We start from the raw sequence: 24,074 nt of genomic DNA on the forward strand, positions 1-24,074 counted from the left end.
GACAGAACGCTGGTGTCTAGACCTGTCTGAAGCTCCTTCCACAGTAGTGGCCCCAGTAGGCCGTGACCCTGGTGTTCCAGCACCTGGCATTCACCTTCTCAGACTTGACCAAGTCCCCCAGACACAGGCCCTGAGAGAGCCCCGACACTGACCCCCTCCCTGGCCCGTGTGTGAGGCTCCAGCCCTGGCCTGGGGCAGACCCCCTAAAGCACAGTCAGCCCAAGCGCCATCGTGCCGACCCATTATACCTATCGGGTCCATGCCTGGAGCTTTGCCCGACAGCGACCGGAGCCCCGGGGTTGTGCTGGTGCCTGGAGTTGGGGCATCGTTCCTCGGGGTTGGCGTGTTGGACTTGAGCCCAGGGGTGGAGGATTTGTCATTCTGGAAAGGGGAGACGCAGAGACCGAGGGAAGCCATAAAGATTCCTTCCTCCCAACAGCTGGGCACCGCAGGAGGCCCAGCGCCCGCCACAGCGCTCAGTCTCCTGCTCCGCAGCCCCTCAATTCTTGCTCAACTTTGTTTGGCAGGGACTGTGGTGACTGTTCCCATTTTATAGATGCAGCAACCAAGGCTCAGAAATGTTAATAAGCACAGGGCTTAGCTTGTGAGTGGTAAAGCCAGGATCTGAACCCAGGCCAAGCCCCAATCCACGTGCTTTCTACTCCACCCCTCCACCTTCCAATCAGCACCACTCCAGCCCCAGTCCTCTTTCCAGAACGTGTTCCCTCTGCCCCACCTTCCCCAACCCTCTCCCAGCCTCTGCGGCGCCGGGGGCACATACGTGACCAAGGTCTTTGGTCTTGGAGGAGGGCGTGCTGCTGGAGGAGGCCACCGAGGCAGGGCTGGTGGGGGCATCCTTCTTCAGGCCACGGGCCTTGTCCAGCCCGTTTTCAGGAGGGGAGTGTGCCGGGCTGACCCGGGGCGTCGCTGGATCCTAAAAATACAAGTGACGTGGGATGTGCTAAGAGCGGTGACGAGCCTGGAGTCCGCTCTGCTCTGCGAATGGGAAGGGAGTGGGCACGGGGGATGGGAAAACAGCGTGGTCCCAAGTGGGGGTGAGGAGTTCTTAATGACCCTTCATCCCACAGATGGGGAGACTGAGGCCTGGGTTGGGGGGGACGGTGGAGGTGATCTGCCCAAGATCAAACACAAGTTCAGGACTCCAAGCTGGGCAGCTGGGTCTCTTGGCCTCGTGTAGATCCTTTCCAGCTCCTCCTGCCCCTCTGAGGCTGACCCAGGGGTCTCACAACCCCAAGATCCCGGGGTGGTGGGGAGAACAGCTGACCTAGAGGACCACGGGCACTGGGAGCCAGCCCTACCCTGGGATCTTTCCCTGGAGACCCATTCTAGGCCACCGGCACTGTGCACGAATGCCCAGCCACCATGCAGCCAAGCCCCGCCCTCCTCCTCCTGACCAGCTTGGTGCTCCAACCCCGAAGACCTCGTCACCTGGCTGGGGCTGCCGGTAACCGGGCAACAGCCGAAACACAACAGCTCCCACCCAGGACAGGAACAATCTCCAAGCACCCCGCACAGAGAGCCACCCTGCGACCTGGGCCTGCCCTTACCTCGTTGGAAACGTCTACCACCAGGTCGTCACTCTTGTCCCCGTCACTGTCCTACATGGAGAGAGAAGCCAGTGAGAGGCCACGCCCACCCCAGACAGAGCCCAAATCACCCCCTGCTTCCACCAGCGAGGATCTAAACGCCGGCCAAACCCCAAAGTCCACGCTTTCCCCACTCAGCCCTACCTAAGCTGGCCTCCTCCTTGCTGTCTGCTAGCCTGGCCCCCAGCCCCAGGTCACTCTGCTCCCACGCCCACTGGCAGCCTCACCAACACCTGCCCCGTTATAACATTTCTAACCCTGCTTTAACTCGTCCCTTCAGAGCCAGACACCTCCCTCCAGCTGGCCTGATATCCTCCATCATTTGCAAGTAAGCGTGCTGGTCTCATTCCATCACTCCCATCACTGTGTGGGAGGGGTGATTAGCCTCATCTCCCAGAAACGCAGCTGAGGCTTCGGCTCTGTAATGTGTCCAAAGCCCCAGAGCAGCCAAGGGAAGCTGCCGAACAGGGAAGGCGGGGCCCAAGGGCGCCGGGTCCCACACTGCATCGCCCCCTTTCCTCTGCCCCAGCTCTCAGCCCTGCCCAGCCTGGCACAAGGCAGACACCGCGACCACCTGCAGGATCAAAGTGTGGGGGTGCCGGAGGCAGCCCCTGGAGCAGATTGGAGGTTCTTGGGGGGGCCGTGATGGCAGCACAGGGATGCTGGCCCACCTGGGTAGGTGCACCTAGCTCTCCCCAGGCCCCACGGAGGCCGGGATGGCCTCCCCGTCCACTCCCTCCTGGCCATGGCCCACACGCTCACAGCGCATTTGTCTACAGGGCCTTCCCTTTCCCGGGCCACCTGTCCTCCTCAGTGGGGCTGCCTCTCCTGCCCCCACCTGTGCCTGACTCTCCCACAGCTCAGTCCTGTGGGGTCTCCCCTAGCCCAGCCCACCCAACACAAGCCCCAGCAGAGCCTGCCGCGCCCTCAGACGTACGTATCGGCTCAAACTGTCCTTCTCCTCCGCTTTCCGCTTCTTGGCTTCCATGCTGTAGTCTGCGGAGCCCCGGTGCTTCTCACTGGCCCGCAGGCTTTCCGAGGGCGACACCGAGTTGTTCTGGAAGCAAGAAGGAGACTCAGTGTGAACATTTCAGGCGTGTGTTGACATAGCTAAGCGCGGGTGACTCAGAAGGCCGGCCAAGGTGTCGCGTGTGTCCTGCAGGTCTCCGCTCTCTTGGAGCCTCGCCAGGGATGCTTTTCCAACTCTCCAGACTAGGTTCCCCTGGGATAGGCCCGGGAAGCACGACACTTCCCTTTGGTAGCACTGCCGCTGCTATTAGCTAATTAACCTCGCGGTGGCCTCCGGCCTGAGGCTGTACACTTCTTGAGGGCGGGGGGTCACGCCTGTGTCCTCCACCACCCTTCTGTGTCTGCCGCACACGTCTGCTCAGAGAACGGATAAGCTGCGTTTGCACTGAGTCTCAAATGATGGATCTGAGCTGACAAACCGGGGCCGCGTGCAACCCTGCATCTGGGGAACCTGACAGGAACGGGAGACTGACTGGGAGGGGGACCGCCGGCTGCCAACAGGCCTCCCACGTGTAGGTGGGCAACGGGGCATTCTGTGTGGGCGCCCCACGACCACATCGTGGCCTCCTGTAACTTCAGGGAAACGTCAGGGTTGGAAAGAAACAGAACACACGACGTCGTGAAGCCTCTCCCTCTTAAGATGGGAAAAGGCATAAAGGGCAGCTAGGATCCCCCCCTCTGTCATGATGGGAAAGCAGCGGTCCCAAGACGATGGGAGATGTGCCCACGGGCCCCCAGCAGCAGGCAACATGCAGGAAGCCCAAGTTTTTTTGGCCTAGAAGAGACCAATGGGTTCTCCCTTCAACTACAAAGCAAGTGAAGAGTTTGGAACCTGAGGCCTGGAAAGGGGGAAGGTGGGCCAACAGGCGAGGCAGGAGAAGCACCCGCCGGTGGGCCTGGGGACAGAGCGGTCCTGGAAGGTGAGAGCTGCCCGCAGAGGAGGACCCTGGCTAGCGGTTACGGGGGACCAGGAGCAGCAGGCATCACGTGGCCGCCAGCACCGGGCTGGGAGGAGGGAGGGAGGAGCTACGGGCAGGGGTACCTGCCAGCAAACCTCCGTGTCAAGAGAAAAATACCACAACCCCCTCTAGGGGGCCGCTGAGGTTCGCTCCTGCCTAAGAGACCACACGACACCGTCCCTCCCTCACTCAACACCCTCTCCTGGGCACCCGCCCTGGATCAGGCTGGGGCTGGATGCCAGGCGTGGAGGGATGAACAAGACACAGTCCCTGCCCTCCAGGAGCTCACCGTCCAGCCGGAGGGAAGCCAAAGGCCAGTCCATCCCCGTCCCCTCCCCCGGGGGTGTGTGACGAGGCCACGTGGGGACCCAGAGGGACGTCTGTTCAGAGGAGGCAGGTGGAAAGTCTCCCCACCTCCCCAGAGACCGGGGCCGGTGTTCTGGTTGGGGGGCGGGGGGGGGGAAGCGGCGCGGGAACCAGCCGCAGAACTTAATTTCCTCCCCTAAGCCGGTTTCTGGGCAGCCCTTCCCTGCCAAGCTTCTGCCTGAAGCAAATTAAAATGGCAGACTCATCAAGCCTTGAAGAAAATATGGAGGTTATAATGGAAGTGCAGCTCAACCTTCCCCGCAGCCGGGCGGGCGCGGCGGCGGCGACGCACGCACAGCCGCAATTCAATTAGCCGTGGCGCGCGCCGGCAGAAGGATCCCCGTCATCTCCTTTCATTTCCTCCGACGGTGGCCACCCCGTGCTAAGGAGATCGCTCCCGGGCGGGCGGGCAGGAGGGGGGCGCGCGGCCGCTGGCGGAGAACAGCGGGCCCTTTCTTCTCCTGCAGTCGGGCTGCAAACCCGCGCTGCTACCGGGGGAGAGTCATGTCAGGCGTTTAGCGGCATCGATCCAGCCCGCCGCTGCCTGGCGGGCGGCCAGAAAACTAAGTATTTTTTATTGCTTCGGCTAGGCGAGGAAATATGAATGAAGCTACCTCTAATTGGACTCCAGACTAACCCCTCTGGGACAGCTTCCAGCCCGGCCAGCCGGCCCCCCTCCCACCCCGACGCGGCCCGGTCCTTCCTGCCGGGGCCTCATCTGTTGACAACCTGGTTTCCAAAGGGCTGATTCCGTGAGTCTGCACTCCCTCCAACACCACGGCCGCGAGCACACCCGTGAGCCCCAGTGCCTCTCCCTGGGGCGGCCCACAGCCCCTCCCGGCCCAGGACGGCGTCCCGACTCATTTCCACAGGCCCCTCCAGCGGCCCGAGGACGGCCCCTCCGCCCTGAGTCTGGCTGTCGGCGAGCAGTGTGGAGTGAGGAGCCCAGCTCTCGGCGGGGGGGCAGGGGGGGGTTCCCTGAGGGTTCCTTTCAGCAGAAAGCATTCAGACGGGGCACAGAGCCAGAGCTGAGAGCGATGAGGATGAAGACATGTGAGGGCAGGGAAGGGGCGAGCACCCACTTCTCTCTGCGGCAGGTCCCAGTAAAGCAGGCCAGCTCCCCGATGCTGGGTCCTGTGCTGAGGGAGGTCTTCCTAGCTAAGCAGAGAGGCTGGCTGGGCAGGAATATTCCTGTGTCACAGATAGAGAAACTGAGGCTCGGAGCGGTCGAGAGGGCTACCCAAGTCCCATGAAGCTGGGATCAGACTGAGCCTCGAGGTGTCCAGCCCAGCCCGCCTCCTGTCTAGGCAAAGCACCTCTCCAAAAAGGCCACCTACTGGGATCAACACTAAAGCAATCAAAATGGATCTGCAGCTTCAGCTGTTCCCTTCTTACGCACCTAGCCATTCCTGGGCCCAAATGACCTGGATTTCTGAGCACACAGTCAAGTCGAGAGGGACATGAGCACGGCTGCTAATGGGAGGTTTAGAGGGACGCGAGCACGGCTGCTAACGGGAGGTTTGAAGTCAGCCAGGGTGGAGGGCTGGGGAGGGGAGGTGCGTCGGGATGGAGGAGCCGCCGGAGGAAGCTGCTGTCTAGGTGGTTGGTTAACTGCCTGACCTTCCAAGTCCTACTTAACACGAGGTAATAACCAAAGCCATCCTCACAGATTAGATGGCCCCAGATATAAGCACGGCAATGAGGGATAGAACAGCTCTGCTAATCACGGGAGGATTTTTTTTATCCAGACGCCACTGCGCTTATTCAGAAGGCTTATTCACTTGAAACAGAACCTCTGAGCCTCGGTGTGATCAGAAAGATTTACAACAAATCTCAGAGCTGGCAGACACGCAGGCAGCCTGGCCTTAATGCTCGCTTGCTAGCACTCTCTTAAACCGAGTGAAAGCCTTAGAACAGGGAGAAACCTCAGGTTTGGGGAGGAAATGAAGAGGATACAGGACTGTACCGGGGGCAGCCAACCTGGGGGGCAGGGAAGCACTCCAGCCCCAGAAGAGGGAGGGACACCAAGGTTCCTGAGCTTTAGGGTCAGCCCCGTGACTCCACAACCCCCTTGGAGGACCCATGGCGGCTGGCTGACCTCTCCAGTAACCACCTCTCATATAAAAGGGGGCTGGTTAGAGCTCTCAGCCCAGCTCTTCATTTGACACGTGATGGCCCTAAAGTCTGGAGATAAAGGCTTTCCCAAGTGAAGGTCACTCAACAGGTGACAACAGCTCCTACTGCATGACAACACCCCCCCCCCCAGAAGCCCACACAGGGTCCCCCCTCTTCTCCCAACACCCCAAACACACCCCACAGGTTCCAGAGTGCTGGCACTTACCGCACTGGATTCTCTCTCTTTGGGGACAGAAGGCCAGGACAGGAGGAGGGTCAGGTCCCCCAAGACAGAAAAACAAAAAAGAAAGCAAGGTCAGTCTCGTCCAGCTGGCTCTTATGCTTCGCGAGTCCACAGGTTTTAAAACGGGCAGCAGCCTGACTCTCTGAGTCACTGCGGGTCAGCCAAGGCAGGGCCATTAGGTGACGTCTCTCAGTTTGGAAATTAACCGCCCCAACTCCAACGCTTCACCCGGCCACCCGGCCCGGGTGGGGCCGCGGGGGGGATCTGTGGCCTAGCTCTCCCTGACGTGCCAAGAAGGGCACCAAGATGACGGGTCAGCCGTTTTGAAAGCCACCAGATTGGGAAGGATCGTGCTATGCAAAATACCCAAAGGATCTGGGAGTGGAGATTATTGTTATTTTTTTAAAAAGAGGAATTATGGGAGTGGCTTTTTGCGGTGTTGTTTTTTAATTAACACCCTTTCTCTGTTTCTTTGCCAAGAAGCCCCTGGAAGCTGAGGCCTCTGAGTATTTGCCCAGCCAAGCACTAGCTCCCTGATCCTCCTGTCTGCTGTGGCGAGGCCCTCTTCCTCTGCCAGGAGGACCGTCCTACTGCGGAGACAAAAAACGTGGTCTCTGGTTCCCACAATCTGCTACTGCCCCGTGGCCCCGGCCCAGGCAGGATGGTGACACTTCAAGCCCCCTGTGCCCAAGGGTTGGCTCAGAAGGCATCGGCCATGTGCCCCAGTAAATATCTAAGGGCAAATCAAACCATCACGTGGGGCCCCTTAAACATTGTGTTATGTGTCAAATTATATCTTAGTGAAGCTAGAGAAAAAATATCTAAGGGAGACCACACAAGGTGGCACTTTTTGCAGAGGGTCTGCTAGGAAGCCGGGCCCTCTCCTTTCCCAATCAAAAAACTAAGCCCTGCCGAGGCGCTGCTCGGTGTAGCTTCCAGGGCCCTTCTGGGATGGGGGTGGTAATTCCCAGGCTTCCCAATCATCTCCTTGCAGCAGTGTCCCCACCACCTCCACTGAAAGACAGTCCTCTAACAAGCTTTTACTTGAGCGCCAAGTGGGTACCTTCTCCAGGAACCCTGTGTAGGTTAAACACCCAGGAACGTGGCCCATGTCCTCAGAGGACTAATGATCGTGGTGAGGATAAAACATCTTCCAGGCCAGGATACAAGAGGAGAGCAACAACGGGCTCCGTCTTGGGACCCCAGCTCTTAAACTTTGATGGGAATTTGAAAAGAGACCCTCCGCTTGCCCAGCAGGGCCTCCTGAAGGAGTGGGACTGGGGCTGGCCCTTGGAGGGTGCGCAGAGTGTAGCTAGGAAGATGGGAAGGTACTCCAGGAAGAAAGGACAAGATGTCTTCCAGGGCAGAGAAGAACAGGTACACATCAGGGATTGGGGGGTGGCCTGGGGGATGGGGCTCTGGTTTCCATGCAGCAGGAATTTAATAGACGGCTCCAAGCCCTCTGCTCTGGTCCTAGGGTGACAGCACTTGCCGTGTCCACTCACAGAGGGGCCTCCAGAGCCTCTGCCCCCAACCCTGCCCTCTGCCCCCGGTCCCCGCCTCAGCCCCGGGCCGCACCTCTGTGGTCCAGCTCATGGTGGTTCTTCTCATCCTTCACCGCCAGGTGGGCCTGGCTGCCCAGGGCACCAAGCGCCAGCAGCCCCGAGCTGCTCCCCGTCACCGGGGGAATCCCTGGAGGCTGGAGGCCTGACGGGTGGGGCGGCAGCTGGACCGGGGGGCCGTGCGTGGCGTGGGAGAGGTGCTGCGCCTGGAGCTGCTGTTGCTGCAATGAAGTTGGTGGTGAGCGCGGCTGAGCGGGGAGGGCCGGGGCGGGGGGGCGGGCCAGCCCTCTCGCTCCTCCAGGAAGCGACGGGGGGAGCATGCGCCCCGAACCTTTGCCCCCAGCTCAGGCCACATGCTGTCATGCTGGAGGAAGTCTGTTAATGGACCACAATTGAGACACAAGGTTTATGATGACAAACACTCCTCCTCCTTCCCAACCCCAGTCTCAGGACAGAATTTCCCCGTGTGTGTTTCCAAGCCCAAGATGAATAAAGCATGCATTTAAAAACCACAGTCATCAGGCTCCCTCTCCGTTGAGGGCGATCCACTTCTAAGCTCCTAGCCGGCACAGCTTTGCTCATGCTTTCATGCCTGCACATGTCAGCAGCCAGCGTGACCCACCCTGAGCCCGTACCCTGGGGAAGAATCCCTAATTCTGAGGAGCTCCACGCCTGCCTTACAGAGGCGTGGGACAGGATACAGCAGAAGACTCCCGAGATCAAGAGGAGTTTGGGGCCAGTGGAACGAGAGCCAACGTCACTGGACACCACAGTGGAGAACAGGGTAACAAGAAGAGTGCGGGCTTTGGAATCAAGACAAACCCGGAGGGACTTCCCTGGTGGCACAGTGGTTAAGAATCTGCCTGCCAATGCAGGGGACACGGGTTTGAGCCCTGCTCCAGAAGATCCCACATGCCGCGGAGCAACTAAGCCCGTGAGCCACAACTACTGAGCCTGCGCACCTAGAGCCCGGGCTCTTCCACAGGAAAAGCCACTGCAATGAGAAGCCCGCACATCACAATGAAGAGTATCCCCTGCTCCCCTAACTAGAGAAAGCCCATGAGCAGCAACGAAGACCCGATGCAGCCAATAAATAAATAAATAACTTTATATAAAAAACAAAAACAAAAACAGACAGACGTGCATTCAAATCCCAGTTCTGGCACTTACTAGCTGCATGACCTCAGGCAGGATACTCACTAAGTGACCTCATAACAAGAACTAACGTTTACCAGAGGCCTTTCCATGGCCCCCTCCCCAACTTTTCCAAAATCTAGTCGTGCATTAACTCAGTTATCACCATCAACAGCAAGGACATCAATCCCTAATCAAGGACTTTGCTCCCTGGATGTCCCAGACACCCAGACCCAGCACGAGCCTCAGGGTCTTCTTTTTCCCCTTCCCCTGTGCCCCTCTGGCAGCCAAGACAAAACACCCTTTATTGTTCCCAAGACTGTGCCAAGAACCATGGGCATTGTGGTGCAGGCTACTCCACGGCCAAATATTTCATAGGAACTGAAATACTTCTTAGGAATGGCTGGGGCCTCGGGTACACATACATCTTTCTTCTCAACAAGCACAAGAGGAGGGAACGGAAATTTCCTGAACGCCTGAATGAAGGCCTGAGCCCTTTCCCAACATTATCTCTGACCCTTCCAGCTACCTGGCAGAAGGGTTGTGCCCATTTTACAGATGGCAAATGGGCACACAGGGGCTGGAGTGGGCAGCCAGTAACAGGCCAAGTCTCACCACTAGTGTGGTATGTGGACTCAAATCTGTCTACCACCGATGTCATCCAAAGAATTTTCCTGGGACTTCCCTGGTGGCGCAGTGGTTAAGAACCTGTCTGCCAATGCAAGGTACACGTGTTCGATCCCTGGTCCAGGAAGATCCCACATGTCGTGGAGCAACTAAGCCCATGTGCCACAACTACTGAGCCTGCGATCTAGAGCCCACGAGCCACAACTATTGAGCCCGTGTGCTGCAACTACTGAAGCCCGCGCACCTAGAGCCTGTGCTCCGCAACAAGAGAAGCCAGTGCAATCAGAAGCCCATGCACCACAGCAAAGAGTAGCCCCCACTCGCCACAACTAGAGAAAGTCTGAGCGCAGCAATAAAGACCTGATGCAGCCAATAAATAATAAATAAATTTATTTAAAAAAAAGAGGCAGGGGACTTCCCTGATGGTGCGGTGGTTAGGAATCCACCTGCCAATGCAGGGGACGTGGGTTCAAGCCCTGGGCCCGGAAGATCCCACATGCCGCGGAGCAACGAAGCCCGTGCATGACAACTACTGAGCCTGCGTTCTAGAGCCCGTGAGCCACAAGTATTGAGCCCAAGTGCTGCAACTACTGAAGCCCGTGTGCCTAGAGCCCATGCTCCACAACAAGAGAAGCCACCACTTGATGCAACTAGAGAAAAGCCTACGCAGCAATGAAGACCCAACACAGCCAATACATACATACATACATACATACATACGTAAATTTATTTAAAAAAAAGAAAAAAAGAATTTTTCTAAGGAAACCCCTGCCCAAAGCAAGAAGAGCTGATGGGGGTGACAAAGCCCAAATCTGATAAGCTCGCCTGTCAGTGTGAACCGTGGCTCTCAGGCCACTGCTGACAGAACAAAACACAGTGACGGCCCACAGTTCTGGATGGGCGTGAGGCTCCAAGAGGCAGTAAATGTGTTTGAGGTCAGGGGTTAAGGGCCCCACTCACCCCCAACCAAGCTGCAAACTGCCAACCTGGTGGACCACTAAATTAATGGCAACCCCAGCCACACCGCACTCCTGGCCCCAGAGAGCTCACTTCTCAGTTTGGGGGTAAAGGCTGGGACCCTGGGCCGACGCTCAAGACCCGGGAAATCTCTTGGTGGGCAGTTTACAGAAGCTCCTGGTGGGCACTGGTCCAGGTTGCAGCCTGACCACAGGTCTGCCCCGAGACACCAGAACAGAAACAAAGCTGAGGGGCCCCCTGGAAGCCCTCCCCATCGTCTGGGTCAGAACAGGTTCCTCCCTTCTGAGAGCTGTAACAGTCCAGACTCTGGAGCCAGAAAGACTAAGGAAGATGTCCCGCTCTATCCTTTTATCAGCTCTGAGAACTTGGAAGAGTCAGTGGACCTCTCTCAGCTTCAGTTTCCATATCTGCAAAGTTAGGATCGGAATGCAGCCCATCTCTTCAGGTTGTGCAAGGATCATGTGCGTCACTAGATGTGAAGGCAAAGTAGGTGCTCAATTCACATTAGCAGAAACTATAAATGGACCACAAATAGTTTCTTTCATCTTTCTGCGATGCTTGGCAATTCATGAGTTTCAAGAAGAAGGGACCTTGTTTTATCCATCCCAGTACCTCAAGTAAGGCCTGGCATGTTTGTTCAGTACACACTTGCTGGGTGAATAAATGAAAATGTTGGAAAAGGTTTACACAGAGAGGCTGGGAAGTAAGTCAAGCAGAGTGGCTCTGTCCAAAAGCCATCCACCTCCCAGATCCAAGCCTTCTCTCCAAGGCCCACTGAGATGCAGCTAGAACCGTTAGCTGGGACGAGGAGCGTCAGTGGGGCGTCCTGCTTCCTGAAACATGAACCAGCAAACCAGCATCAGAAGCTTGGAACAAAGGCTGTAATTGCAGTGGCTGCTTGGAAGACAGTGGCTTTCAAAGCTGTTGAGCTTCCCAGACAGAGAGGGTGATTTTCTGCCATAGCCTGTCAAGCAGGAGTGTTTTCTTTGCAACAGAGGAAAGGCAGCTTCCCCGTACTTCTCATCTTCAAGTACAAGACCACCCCCTCCCTGCCCGGCCAGAAATTCCCCTGAGGTCTGCTCTGGGTGGCTGAAAAGCATAGTTGCTCCAGGAAGCAGGGACATAGAGCTGACTCCCCAGGCTTCTCTCTTGGGGCGAGGACAGATGCCAGGGCTTGTCGGGCCAAGGGTCTGCTAACAACAGTCCTGGATGTGGTTAGAGAGTGAGACAACGTCTTCGCTGCAGCGGGGCAGGGGGAGCTGGCTGGCAGTGATCCATCTGTCTCTCCATCCCTGTGTCGCAGGCAGGGCACGGCCATCTTCAGGCTGCATCTCTATCCCTGAGACGCATCTCTGACTTCAGAGCGTGATGTGCGGAAACAGAGTGACATCCAAGTGGGGGGGTGACCGCGTTTTCAGCTGGGGAGAAACGGGATCAAGTCCACTGTCCGAGGAGGGCGCTGGGCTCACCACTCCGCAGCAACCTCTCCCCGGCCGCCCCCATCCCCTGCAAGACCAGGATTTCTGTGCACCACGTGAAAGGAAGGCAACAATCTCCCCCCATCCCTATGCCCTCCACCCCCAAAAGAGGGGCGAGGCGTCTGGAAGCAAGCGAGCACCCCCTCCTCCAGACGTTCACATTTCCTGTGGGAAGAGCACCCTGCCAGAGAACACGTCCCGTGGGGCAGACGTGTGTCCCTGTCCTCCTCACGTGTGTCACGCGCCCAGGTCCCGGGCTCAGAAGGTCCGGCCACTTCCAGGGGAGGCTGACGGCGAGGCCAAGCCGGCCGGGTCCGCGTACCTGGGTAACGCGCAGCACGCTTCGCGCCTCTGCCGCCTGCCTCAACGCGTCGCTTCTCAGGTTCAGGACTTGGGTTAAACCTCGTGAAGCAGTCTAAGCAACTCCACGGCCAAGACCCACCGAGGACACCCAGACAGAGTCCGAACTGCATGAGATGGAGACGCCCCACCCTCCCAGGAGAGGGAGTGGCCCCGGCCCCCACCTGGTCCTACTTCATGCCCACGGAGGTGGTCCCCCAGCTCTAGGCTAAATTGTGCCTTCGTGCTCTGTGACAGCTCGAAGACCTCCAACAACTCTATGATTCCCATTTCAGAGACAGGAGCAGGTTTCAGGGTGGGTGGGCGGGAGGGGGAGGGCACGCGGTGAAGTGAGTCTGCTACGTCAAAGCAACCAGAGCCGGGACTCAAAGCCAGCACGCCTTCTCTCCACCGTGGTCCCCGACAGACACAGATGCGTTCATTCTAAGGCGCACACTTCGCACCACCCTTCTCCCTGTCAACTGCACCCAGCTCACTGGCATCCTGGCGGGAATGCGAGAACTCAGGACTGGCTTCAAACGACCCAGGGTGGGGCTTCCCTGGTGCCGCAGTGGTTAAGGATCCGCCTGCCAAGGCAGGGGACACGGGTTCGAGCCCTGGTCTGGGAGGATCCCACATGCCGCGGAGCAACGAAGCCCGTGTGCCACAACTACTGAAGCCCGTGCACTTAGAGCCCGTGCTCCACAACAAGAGAAGCCACCACCGTGAGAAGCCCGCGCACTGCAATGAAGAGCAGCCCCCGCTCACCGCAACTAGAGAAAGCCCGCACGCATCAAGGAAGACCCAACACAGCCAAAAATAAATAAATAAATTTTTAACCGCATCCCCCCACCAAAACTACCCAGTGTAGTCTGTAACAAACTACAACCTCCCCCACCTCCTCTTCCTCACCTCCCCACCCAATTAAAAAAAATAATAAGCACCAACAAGGACCTACTGTATAGCACAGGGAACTCTGTTCAATATTCTGTAATAACCTAAATGGGAAAAGAATTTGAAAAAGAATAGATACACGTATATGTATAACTGAATCACTTTGCTGTACGCATGAAACTAACAAAATATTGTTAATCAACTATATTCCAGTATAAAATAAAAAAATTTTTTTAAAAAGTAATCAAGTCAATACTTTATAACATCTCTTCCACTAATAACTTCCAAGGGAATGCAGGCCAAACTGTTAGTGGGCAAGTGAGGGGAGCGGCCCTCCACCTGCCAGGTTCAGTGACACTGGGCCAGCACAGCGCGAAGTAAAACAGGAGTTCTGAACACGGTGGGTAACGTCAACTCACAGGGTCTTTAATGTGCTTGGGAGGCCTTCTGCAAGCTGCCGAGCAAGGGACAAAACTCCCTCCTTATGCTCAGGAACCCTTTGACCCGCTAAGGATCCCTCAATAATCTGGATCCAAGCAGAAAGGGTGTGTAACAGGCTTGCAATAACTGGGTCTTGCTGGGCCCCGGCAAGCAGACACACACCTCTGGGCCTGCCTTTCCCAGATGGACACTTGAATTCCCAGTGGCCCCACAGGGGGTGGGTGGGCTGGGCCAGCAAGCCTGGGCTTCCGTCAGCCCCTCTGTCCCCTCTGACCAAGCTGACGCTGGAGCCTGGCCTCTCTCACCGGGAGGGGAGGCCCTCGAAATCCTCTAATCTGCGTGATAAACATGCTGCTAGCTGTGGGAATGCCCACGTCAGGTGTGTCCACCTGACCTCTCACCTCTCTGAAATGAGCCAAGACGTGAACCCAGGATCTTTCCACCCCTGACCCGAGAGCACCCCAGACAACTGACTGGAGGGGACACGTCACAGTAAACCTGCCCAGCCCTCTCCATCGTCTCACAAATGGGGAAACAGGCCTGGAGGAACGACGTGACTTGCCTGAAGTCCCCGTAACCCCCAGACCAGGGGGGTTGCTCCTTCTCGCCTCGCACCACGGAGGGGCAAATCTGACAGCGCCAGGAGGGCAGCCACGAGCTGCTCTAAGAGCCTCCGGGGCCTCCCCTTCACTGCCCTTTCCTGCTGGGGCCGGACTCCTGCCCTTTGGCCACCCTCCTGCCATCACTTCCCCGAGTCAGCCTAGCTTCTAGGCCACTCTCCCTCTCCTTCCTCCTCTGCAGGAGGGGACGCCCCGGCAAGCCATCCTCAGCCGTCCGTAATCCCTGCCTTGTGAGGCTCTGTCAGGCGCAGCGATGAGACGGCTGCCTTCTTAATGACGGGGAGACGGCTGCTCATCACTCAGAGCCGGAGAAGCGATTACCTCGAAAATGGGGGTCACAGGCCCCACTCGTTGGCTTTAATTGAATTCCAATATCTGCCTCGAGCTGCCGTGACCTAACGTGTAGCTTCCTAAATACTCCTTGAAGGACGTGGAGCTAATCCAAGCAGCGCTTCTTCCCCCAATTCCTCTTTTCTCTTACAACGTAAAAAAAATTCTTTTTTCATAAGAAGATTTTAATTCCCAAGGGGGAGGCAGCGGGGGAGAGGGGACCCCACTGTGGACACGACATGGACGGGAGGGCTGGACCTGGAAAGAGGATGGGGACGAGGAGCCGGGAGAGGAGAAATTTCAGAGAATCAACGTCCCACCCCGAGCCCGCGTCGCCGCTCTCAGCAGAGCCACCAAGCTGTGAACTGGCCCCTGAGGAGGGGGCCACAGGCCCCACACCACGGCTGGACTGGACAGGAGGTTGGGGGCGGGGTGGGGAGCCCTGAGCCGGAAGCCAGCCCAGGCCCTCTGGCCTGGCTTTGCTCCTGAACCGTGCGTGAGTGTCTGTAAATCACTCCCTGTCTCTGTAAAGCAAGGGCAGCAGCTGGCTCGGTGGTTCTCCACCACGGGCCACGTCACATGCTGCCCCCGCCCCTCTCTGGGACCCCTGCAGTGTCTGGAGACGTTCTGGGGTGTCGCGACTATGAGGGGGGGGTTGCCACTGGCATCCAGTGGGTGGAGGCCCGGGCTGCTGCTCAGCACCCCACCGAGCACCCTCACAAAGCACCCGGCCTCAGCGTTCACGCGTCTTGAAGCTGAAGGACCTGGTTCAGAGGGTCTCTGAGGAGACCTCTAACTTTACAGTGTTACGATGTCCCTGCTGGAGGCTCTGCCTCCCAGCTCACGGCCTAAAAACAGTGACCACTCACTGCTGTTCCCTGTTCTGGTCTCCTCCCTGCTCCTCCTGCACCGTAGGCGAGCATCTGTTCCTCCCCGAACATCGCCAGGACGCAGACGAGGCCAGTGCTCCCCTGCCTAGCCCGCAGCAGCACTTGGCAGCTGCCGGGGCCCTGGACCAGAAGGACAGAACCCTGTAACCGTCACCGATCCCAGTGATGTGCTGGAGGGTCAGGATCCACCAGCATCACTCTGTCACTCCCAGCCTACCCTCCCGGCACTCCTGGCCCGGAGAGATGAGCTGCTCTACCCCCTCCTGTAACAGATGCAGAAACTAAGGCCCAAGGAAGAGATGGGACCGCCTGAGGTCACATGGGGAAGAGGCTTAACTAGAACACAGGCCTCCAGGTTTCTGTCCCAGAATGAAGAGCCCAGAGTCATCATTCATCCCACCACGCAGAACCTTCCAGGCCTTCAGTTCCACCTTGAAATAATGACCATACTTAAGAACAAGATGTAGAATGGGGACCAATCAGAGAGCTAGAGGGACCTCAGCCAACCAGTTCACTACTTCCCAAGCCTGACTACCCTTCAGAATGATCTAGAAAGGTTCGAAAACACAGATTTCCAGTTTCACCCCAAATCTATGGAAAAGAACTCTGGGGTGAGCGCCCCGGAATTTATGTCGTTCAGAAGCTTTGCTGGGGTCTGGACTCAGCCGCCTGTGGATGAGAAGCAATGATCTCACCCACCCCAGTTCATTTTACGGACCAAAGGTGGACAGGTGCATCCTGAGGCTTCAACCCTTGCCCAAAGTCACCTGGAAAACCATGTTTCTCCTCAGATGCATGCCTTAAATATCCTTAGCAGCCTCATACCAAACCAGCAAGCAGGATCAAGATGCTGTGTGAACCCGAGAAATGCACTAAAGATGCAAGCCGTGTAGGGGCACCAACGGGGAGAGACCTAGCTGCCTCCTCTCACTGAAGGGCCAGACTAGCAGCGGGGCTCACAAAGCGCTCTCTGTTATCTTTTCCCATTCCTGGATGAGACAGGACTTCTAGAACATCAGGGAGACCTAGCCAGGGGCCCTGGCTGGACTTCACACAGGCCCGTGATGAATGCTTGGCCAGGCAGCTCAGCGCATGGGACAGCAAGGCCCAGACCCAAATGCCACAGCACGTTTCATATCACAGTACCGCAGAGACGGTTCTGATCCCAGGTGGCCAAAGAAGGGCAGACCTTTGCCAGGGAGGGGACAGTCCCATGGGGAGGTGGGAGGAGGAGTCAGGTTGGCCTCCAAGGTGACCGCAGAGCCCACCCTCCTCAATGCTGGAGGTGCCCAAAGCCAGGGGAGGACGGGGCTGATGAATCTAGAGGTGGATCGGGGCGTGGCAGGCACCCCTTTAACTTGGGGACTGGGGAGCCACTGGGGAAGATCTCCAGGTGGGTCTGAGCCCATGAGACACTGAGGGAAGTGGGAGCCCCGGGGCCGCCATTCTCTGAGGCCAGCTAAGGTCAGGGTCCATCTCTGGTTATGGTAAATGAGAGGAATAAAAGGGCTATACACACGGTGAGAGGCAGACTGGGGAGTCCACGTACCCCGATGATGGCGTTCAGCTCCGTCATGGTGACCTGCTTGGCTCGCTCCACTGCCTGCGCCACCTGCTGCTGGTGCTGGAGGGAGCAGGTGTGGGTGAGAGGCGGCCACCTTCCCGGACCAAGCAGTCCCGCGGGGGGGGGGGGGGGGGGGGCCATGAGCACCAGGTGGTGGCAGCCCCCACGGGAGGCAGAGGAGGTCCACTGACCAAAACGGGGCACAGGAGGGATGGGGGACTTTCTTCTTTAAACCCTTTTCAACAAGCACGTATTACTTTCATAAGCAAAACTTCCCAGAGTTTTAAGTTAAAATCTAAATGGGCCAAAAGACGGCTGTTTGTCAACCGTCTCCGTCCACCACGGAGACGGCTGACAAACCTTCCTCCCGAGCATCTGGAAATTAGCTGGATACGAGATGAGGCTACTGAAAGATTATTCGTTTTCTAAATGCAGTGACAATACTGCAGTCACGTGGGAGGGAGTCCTATTTTTAGGAGAGGGAGCTTGAGTAGTGAGTGCTGTGAGCTGTCAGGATGTCTGCAACTTATACTCAAAGGGCTCACGAGAAAAGTACATGTATCTATAGATACTCAACCTGTATCTATCTAAATGGAAAACAAAAAAGTTTGTGTTTGGATAGAGAAAAGAATGGCACAATGATATAAGCTATGGACTTGGGTGACGATGCGTTGATGCGGGTTCATCAGTTACTCTGGTGTGGGATGCTGACAGTGGGGGAGGCTAGCGGACATCTCTGTACCTTCCGCTCAGTTCTGCTGTGAACCTCAAACTATAAAAAATAGTCTATTTAAACAAAATTTTTTTTAAATGCATTCATTCCTTTCGGCCTTGAGGTGGGACCCGCTTCATAGGCAGCTGTCTCCCCTAATGGGTTGCAAGCTCCGAGGACATCACCATATCCTGCTTTTACATGAATTCAATCATGTATGGGTCATTACTCCGACTCAGAGACCCAGGACTCCAGGAGGGAGTGCAGGTGGTCCCAGGCACTGAGTGGGGCCTGGAGGGCAGGCCTGCCCCAGCTGGAATGAGCTCTGCTGGATGGAAACGAGCTCCACCCATCTATCCTGTACCGAGGGGCCTCCTTGGAGATGTTTCTCTCCACTAGCCCAGCCCTGCCTCAGGTGGGGGTCTCTTGGAAAGTGTGCTTAGAAGATGATGTGACCAATTTGGTCACGCCTCTGATGAGGACACTCTGTCCTGGGGGGCTGGGGTTCCCTGTGGGTAGTGGTTCCCCTCACAGGGTCTGGCCCTTGGCACTGACTGGCCAGGCTTCCTTGGTCTTAAGATGTCTCCAGCTGTGGAAGCTGGGACATGGGGAAGCGGAGGCTGGAGATGCTGGTTTGGATGGGGCAAGGGTTGGGGGCCGGCACAGAGGTACCCACTGTCCACTATTAGCCCCATCGCAGGCCAGGACCCTCCTCTCAGGGCTCGGGCAGAAGCAGAGGAAAGGTTCCAGCAGAAGGAGCAAACGGCCCCTCTGATGTGCCAGAGGAGGGTCTGTAAAGCCCCAGGTTGTCAACTTCAGGCCATGTGAACGGACAGGGGCCGGGGCTCCAGTGAGACCCGGGCAGCCACTGGGCTGCTCTAGCACGAAACGGAGGACACAGTAAAGGAAGGTCTTACCTCTTGTGATAGGAAAGGCATGATCTGTGCTAAAATCGTGTTCAGTCTCTTCGCAATCTCTGTCTGCAAAGGAAAAAGAGACCGTGTGAGGCTCAAGCAAATAAATCAAGTTGCCAAAATGTCAGACAGTGGAAGCGCACACTCCCCCCAAGACTGCAGACCCTCGACAGGCTCCATCCATCCTCCCACCCTTGGTGGGCCTCCTGCCAGGAGGCCTCGTTAAATCCACACTGTGAAGCAATCTCTTCCAACCCCCTCCAACCCGGCTGCCTACATTTCAGGGAGCTCCAATTTCCTACCAGAGGTGGTCTCTGTGTTTGGTTCAGAATATACAGTTCGCCTCCTCTGGATGGAAGCCCTAATCAAAACAACGCAAAACTAAACAAGAACCACCCCCACACCGCCTACTGCGCTGAAACCTATCACAAGGGTGAAACACAGTCAGAGGAGAAGGAACTGCTATGCCTGGTGGCCCCAAGGGCAACAGCAGGACAGGCTCTCAGGCTCCCAGACAAATCAGGAGGTGATGGAAGGCCTGCGGCTGCATGTGCCAAAGGGCTCCCTAGGGCCAGGCTCACATATGTGGCTTTAGAGGGTCTCCATCACCCCCCCCCCTCTTTTCGCTGCTGCCTCTCTCCCACCAGACCAATCTCTCGCCCTTGTGTGTGCTGCCCAGCCTGAAATCCCACCACTGACGCTTGCTTTTGGGGGGGATAAAGTACTGCCTTCTCTAAGATGCTACTCAGCACGTAACTCATTGGATCCCTAGCCCTTCCTCGAAGTTGATCACAAAAAGGCAGATCACTTCTCTGCCCCACCCCAATACTCCAGAAAAGATCACATTCAGAAAAACATCAACTGTTTTGCCACCTGTGTTCTATGTGAACCATCTCGGATGAAGAATGGTTTAAAAAAAAAGAAGAAAAAGAAAAAAAAAAGAGTGGGGCCAAATGGTTAACTGAATCCAGACAGGAAGGCCGAGGACCCCTGACAGACAAGTCTCAGAATTGCTTCTCTTATCTCATTCTGAATCCCAGGGCCGCCAGGACTGAGGTCCCAGAGCTGGCTTCAAAGATCTCTTCAGCACATAGCAATCTTTCAGAGACAAAACCATGACAACAGCCTTTAAAAATCTGTGATCATCTGCACGTCAAATGACTCTGGATGAGAAATCCTAGTGCACTTAAAATAAAACCAATGCTGTCTGAAGGCTTACAAACAGACCCTGGCCCTCAGGAGCATTCCTGGGGTCAGCACCCGCACCTCCGCCCCAGCCCCCGGCCACTGATGAGGATGCCTCTGGCCTGTGAAGAGATGGACAGGCTGTGGACTAGGAATCTGATGGGCTTTCGTGGCCCCATATCCTGGGGCTGCAGGCTCCAACAGAGATAGACCCCTGTCCAGGGCATCAGGGGCTCCTGGGTGGGGATCAGAGCTCACTGCTCTCTCCCGGAACACTCTATAGATTCCCAGGGCAAGTGTTTCCCACCACGGGCATCTGGGTAAAACAAGTCTTTGGTGCGAAAGGCTATCCCTCTATCTTAGATCGACTGAGTGCCAATAACGGTCCCCACACTTCCAAACTTGCAGGGTGGAGAGGGTAAATCATCCTGGCTGAGCCCCACGGGATTCACAGCCACATCTACTCCAGCAAGGACACTGTACAGCCAGGTTTGTCAGCACTGCTGTGGACATCTGGGGCTGGATAATTCTTTGTTGTGTGGGGCTGTTCTGGGCACGGCAGGGCTTTTAGCAGCATCCCTGGCCTCTGCCCACTGGATGCTCATCGTTCATACTGTAAGGAACCTGGGGCGATTACTAATTATCGTATAAATTATTAATCTAGGTAAGTGGGAACAGTTCTACTCCTAAACAGGGTTCTTTCTCACTTCTGTTCATTTTTCCTTCCCCCCCAAGTTGACTGATAGTGGGGAAGGGGATACAAAGTAAGAGTCAGGGTTGCATATGTCAGGAGTTCCGGAAACAATCAGTGCTGCGCAAACCTGTATAGAGCAACACAGTCACTCAACTGTCACACGTTTATGTGCCAAATAAGGATAGAAAGTTTCATTTGAAACAAAAAGCTAAGAGAAATAAACAAACCATCCTTACTGCTTAGGGAGCTGACTGGTTCAAGGCCTCTTACCTCAAATGACTATCACAGCAGAGCCTGGTACACAGCAGGTGCTCAGTAAATGTTTAGCCAAAAGAACCTTGCCGGCCTCCCTGCATTTGTGTGTTTGTTTGTTTTTCGACCCTTCAGATCGCGGAGGGCTGGTCGACAACAGGGAGGTGGGGTGAGCTGCAGCCCAAGTCCTTCGTCAACAGGGTGAGGCACCCCCTCCCAAGCCAGGAAGGCAGGCGGTAGGTTCTGAACCTTCCCCATCACGTTGGCCTGCTCAGCAACTACAGCTCTCACCACCTCTGGGGTGTTTGATACTAAAGGAGTCCCACCTGTTGCTCACTTCCCCTAGCAAACAGGTCAAGTGTCAAGGTCTTGGTAGGTAAAGGAACAAAATGAAAAGTAGCCAACCTTCCCCTTCCCCACATCTTTTAGCAAACGTGTGGCCACAGGTGGGATCTTCCCCTGCAGGGCCTGGTGCAGAGCCCAGCATCCTCTGGCTATGAGGAAAAACCTGCCGAGATTTCGTGTAGCCCTGCCTGGTTCAAGGCTTGGCATTCAGGCCAGCAGGTGACCATGGCTGGGTGGCTCAGAGCAAGTCCCCTCTCATCTCACCCTTCCACCAAGAGCAGTTCTTGCCTGCCACGCCCACACGTCAACCAAAGGCAGCAGAACAGCTCCACACAGACATGGAATATCCTGGAGGCTGAGGTATCAGCCTTCAGGCTTTCTCCTGGGGCCCGCACTCAATGAAGAGTGGCCTTCCCGTCTGGCAGGAAGGGCTTTGACCCGCCACAAGTCAAGACTATACTATACGGGGGTTGAGGGCGGGCCGCGGGGAGGGGGTGGTGTCACGCTTGGCTCTGGGGTTTTTTTCTGGGGGGAAGTGAGGGTGAAGAAAGCATGCAAATCCCATCCCTCCCAGCTGGAACCGTCCCCTGCACTCCCCTCCTGGTCTCCCCACCATGTCGAAGCAGGAATTGGGCCTTGGTCTTCTCTACAGAGACCATCCAACCCTGAGAACAGGATCAGGGGACACTGGTGCATCAAAGAATGAACAGGAAAACTGTTCCCTAAATGATTTTTTTTTAATGTTTATTTTTTTGAGCGTGGTGACTGCAGGAGGGGAAGCTCCTGCAAATAGAAAGCTGGCCAGACAGAACCACTCTTAACAACAACAATAATAATAACGGCTAACATCCGCCGACCCAGCTGTTCCAGACATTTCACGTGAGTTAGCTCGCAAGAACCCTATAGGGAAGGCATTTTTTATAAATCTCCAGTTTTCAGATGGGGAAACTGACACTTGGCAATTAAGCAACTTCACTAAACGACTTCCTACCAAGAAGCCAAATTTCGTAATTTTGAGGAAGCTCAGAGAAGTATTTTTGAAAGAAAAACTACCGTCAGGGTTAAAAATTGACAGCATTTCCGATCAGAACAGCTGTTAAAACAGCATCGGATCCAACTCAAACAAGCTCTAAACATCACTTCCAAGAAAGGAAAGGAAAAAAGAATCAAGACGTGTGACTTTAACAATCGGGACAGGTCACAAATCACAAATCAGAACTAGACCCTACGCTGGAAAGCTCCTTTTGGCATTCAGGGCACCCTGTCATCAATAAGGCAGCTGGGGCTGACGGGGCGGACCTCCATGCTTCCCTCCATCCCGGTCCTGAAAAGCCACTGCGTTTGAGTCAGAGCCTCAGAGGAGAACCTGGGAGGAGGTGGGTGCCGGGTGACGGGAGGATGGCTTCCTTTGGCAAAAGGTGTTTGGGGAGTCTGCTGCTGCCTTTGAAAGTTTCTTTTCAAGTATGGTTCGAAGAAGGCAGCTTTGCTGGTGGAAAAACATTGCTCCTCAGAAGGAACTGATCTACCCGACACAGACAGAGAAGCGGCTCAGAGAAGCGTGCACAGAGATCCTGCGAAATCCAGAATCTGTGCTCCCAACTGGGCGCGGGAGGAACATCTGCCCTGCATCTCCGTCAGACTGTTAGGCAAATAAATGACGGAACACAAGACAGTGGGGGGCGAGTGTTATTTCCCAAAGAGCAGTCTGCTCAACGCGCCTTAGTAACTCCCATTCACACGATCGTCTCCTCATTAGAGCAGGACCTCTCAACATCCTGCTGTAAACGGAGGGCGCTGGAGCTTTTTCAGAGTACATGCTCCAGCCACATCCTTGCGTTCACTTTTGCTGCTCTTCCCATCCATGGGGCCTTTGACCCAGGACACTTAATGAAGAGAGATGGAATCTGCCCTTGGTCCACACCCCCAGCAGTCTCTTGCTTCCAGCCGGCAGCACCCAGCCAGCCTTGAAATTTTTTTTTTTTTAATTTAACTGCCTGTTCAACACACAGCTGACAGCCACTTCCAGGAGACCATCTATCTCTCCAGTATTTAAACTGCCCAGTTGTCTGTACCGATCAGCTCTTGAAAATGCACACCTCTAACCTCAGCCAAACAAAAACAAGGAAAGGGAGGAACACGGCCACTTTAAAGAGCATGTTCTGACCCCTGAGCCACACAGAAATGACCCGGCATTTCCTCCCAGCTTGGCCTCCAATCTAGCTGTGTGGCTTTGGGCAAATCCCTTCCCTCCTCTGGCCTTCAATTCTGTCACCTGCAAAAGAGAGGGACGAACTGAATAACATAAGATCCAGGAGCCATCGTTTAGAGTTTGAGAATGCAAAACATTCCTGAGTTGCTCTGTGACACACCCATTCCTCCAGAAAGCTCAGTAAAACAGAGCAGAGCATGAGTTTAAAGAATAAGCAGAGAAGACGCAAGCCATCTCGAAACGCGAATGGATGCCATCTCGAAACACTGGGTGGTGGGCTAGGCTGACGCTCGGGTTACTCTGCTTCTTCACAGCAGGAACCATCCGAATGTGTCCATCAGCCAAACTGCAAACAACGGTCACAGAGCAGAGCAATGATGTTCTATCTGTAAGTGTCAAGCAGCTCCTGTCTGGGTTCTTTCTGTGACTCACAAGGAGCTGAAGACAGCCAGGCAAGGGCTCTTCAAGGTGTTTCATTTAGTGGGAAGTCACGGCAATTCCCTGCCTGTGAAGTGGCCAAAAAGCCACTCCTAGGTTCCCGGTTTCACTTTTAAAACAAGGATTTCTTCCTGGGACAACCAGAGCG

General features: G+C 55.8%; 1 protein-coding gene across 7 annotated transcripts in view; it reads right to left on the bottom strand.

The window, feature by feature from the left end:
• The window catches only part of TLE3 (TLE family member 3, transcriptional corepressor), a 47,800-nt gene that overhangs the window by 7,747 nt on the left and 15,979 nt on the right, over nucleotides 1-24,074 (bottom strand). For 2 of the 7 annotated variants that reach the window (XM_057723108.1, XM_057723107.1), the window contains exons 5-12: nucleotides 18,807-18,869; nucleotides 17,163-17,237; nucleotides 7,899-8,103; nucleotides 6,303-6,319; nucleotides 2,545-2,664; nucleotides 1,569-1,619; nucleotides 782-934; nucleotides 249-381 (exon numbers count right to left, since the gene is read on the bottom strand). In XM_057723108.1, coding sequence (XP_057579091.1) covers nucleotides 249-381; nucleotides 782-934; nucleotides 1,569-1,619; nucleotides 2,545-2,664; nucleotides 6,303-6,319; nucleotides 7,899-8,103; nucleotides 17,163-17,237; nucleotides 18,807-18,869 — 817 coding nt within the window. Of the gene's footprint in view, nucleotides 1-248; nucleotides 382-781; nucleotides 935-1,568; nucleotides 1,620-2,544; nucleotides 2,665-6,302; nucleotides 6,320-7,898; nucleotides 8,104-17,132; nucleotides 17,238-18,806; nucleotides 18,870-24,074 lie in introns of all 7 variants that reach the window. The other 5 variants (XM_057723106.1, XM_057723105.1, XM_057723111.1 and 2 more) reach the window with 3 other exon arrangements.

Source organism: Hippopotamus amphibius, chromosome 2 (genome assembly GCF_030028045.1).
Source record: "Hippopotamus amphibius kiboko isolate mHipAmp2 chromosome 2, mHipAmp2.hap2, whole genome shotgun sequence".
NCBI lineage: Eukaryota > Metazoa > Chordata > Mammalia > Artiodactyla > Hippopotamidae > Hippopotamus > Hippopotamus amphibius.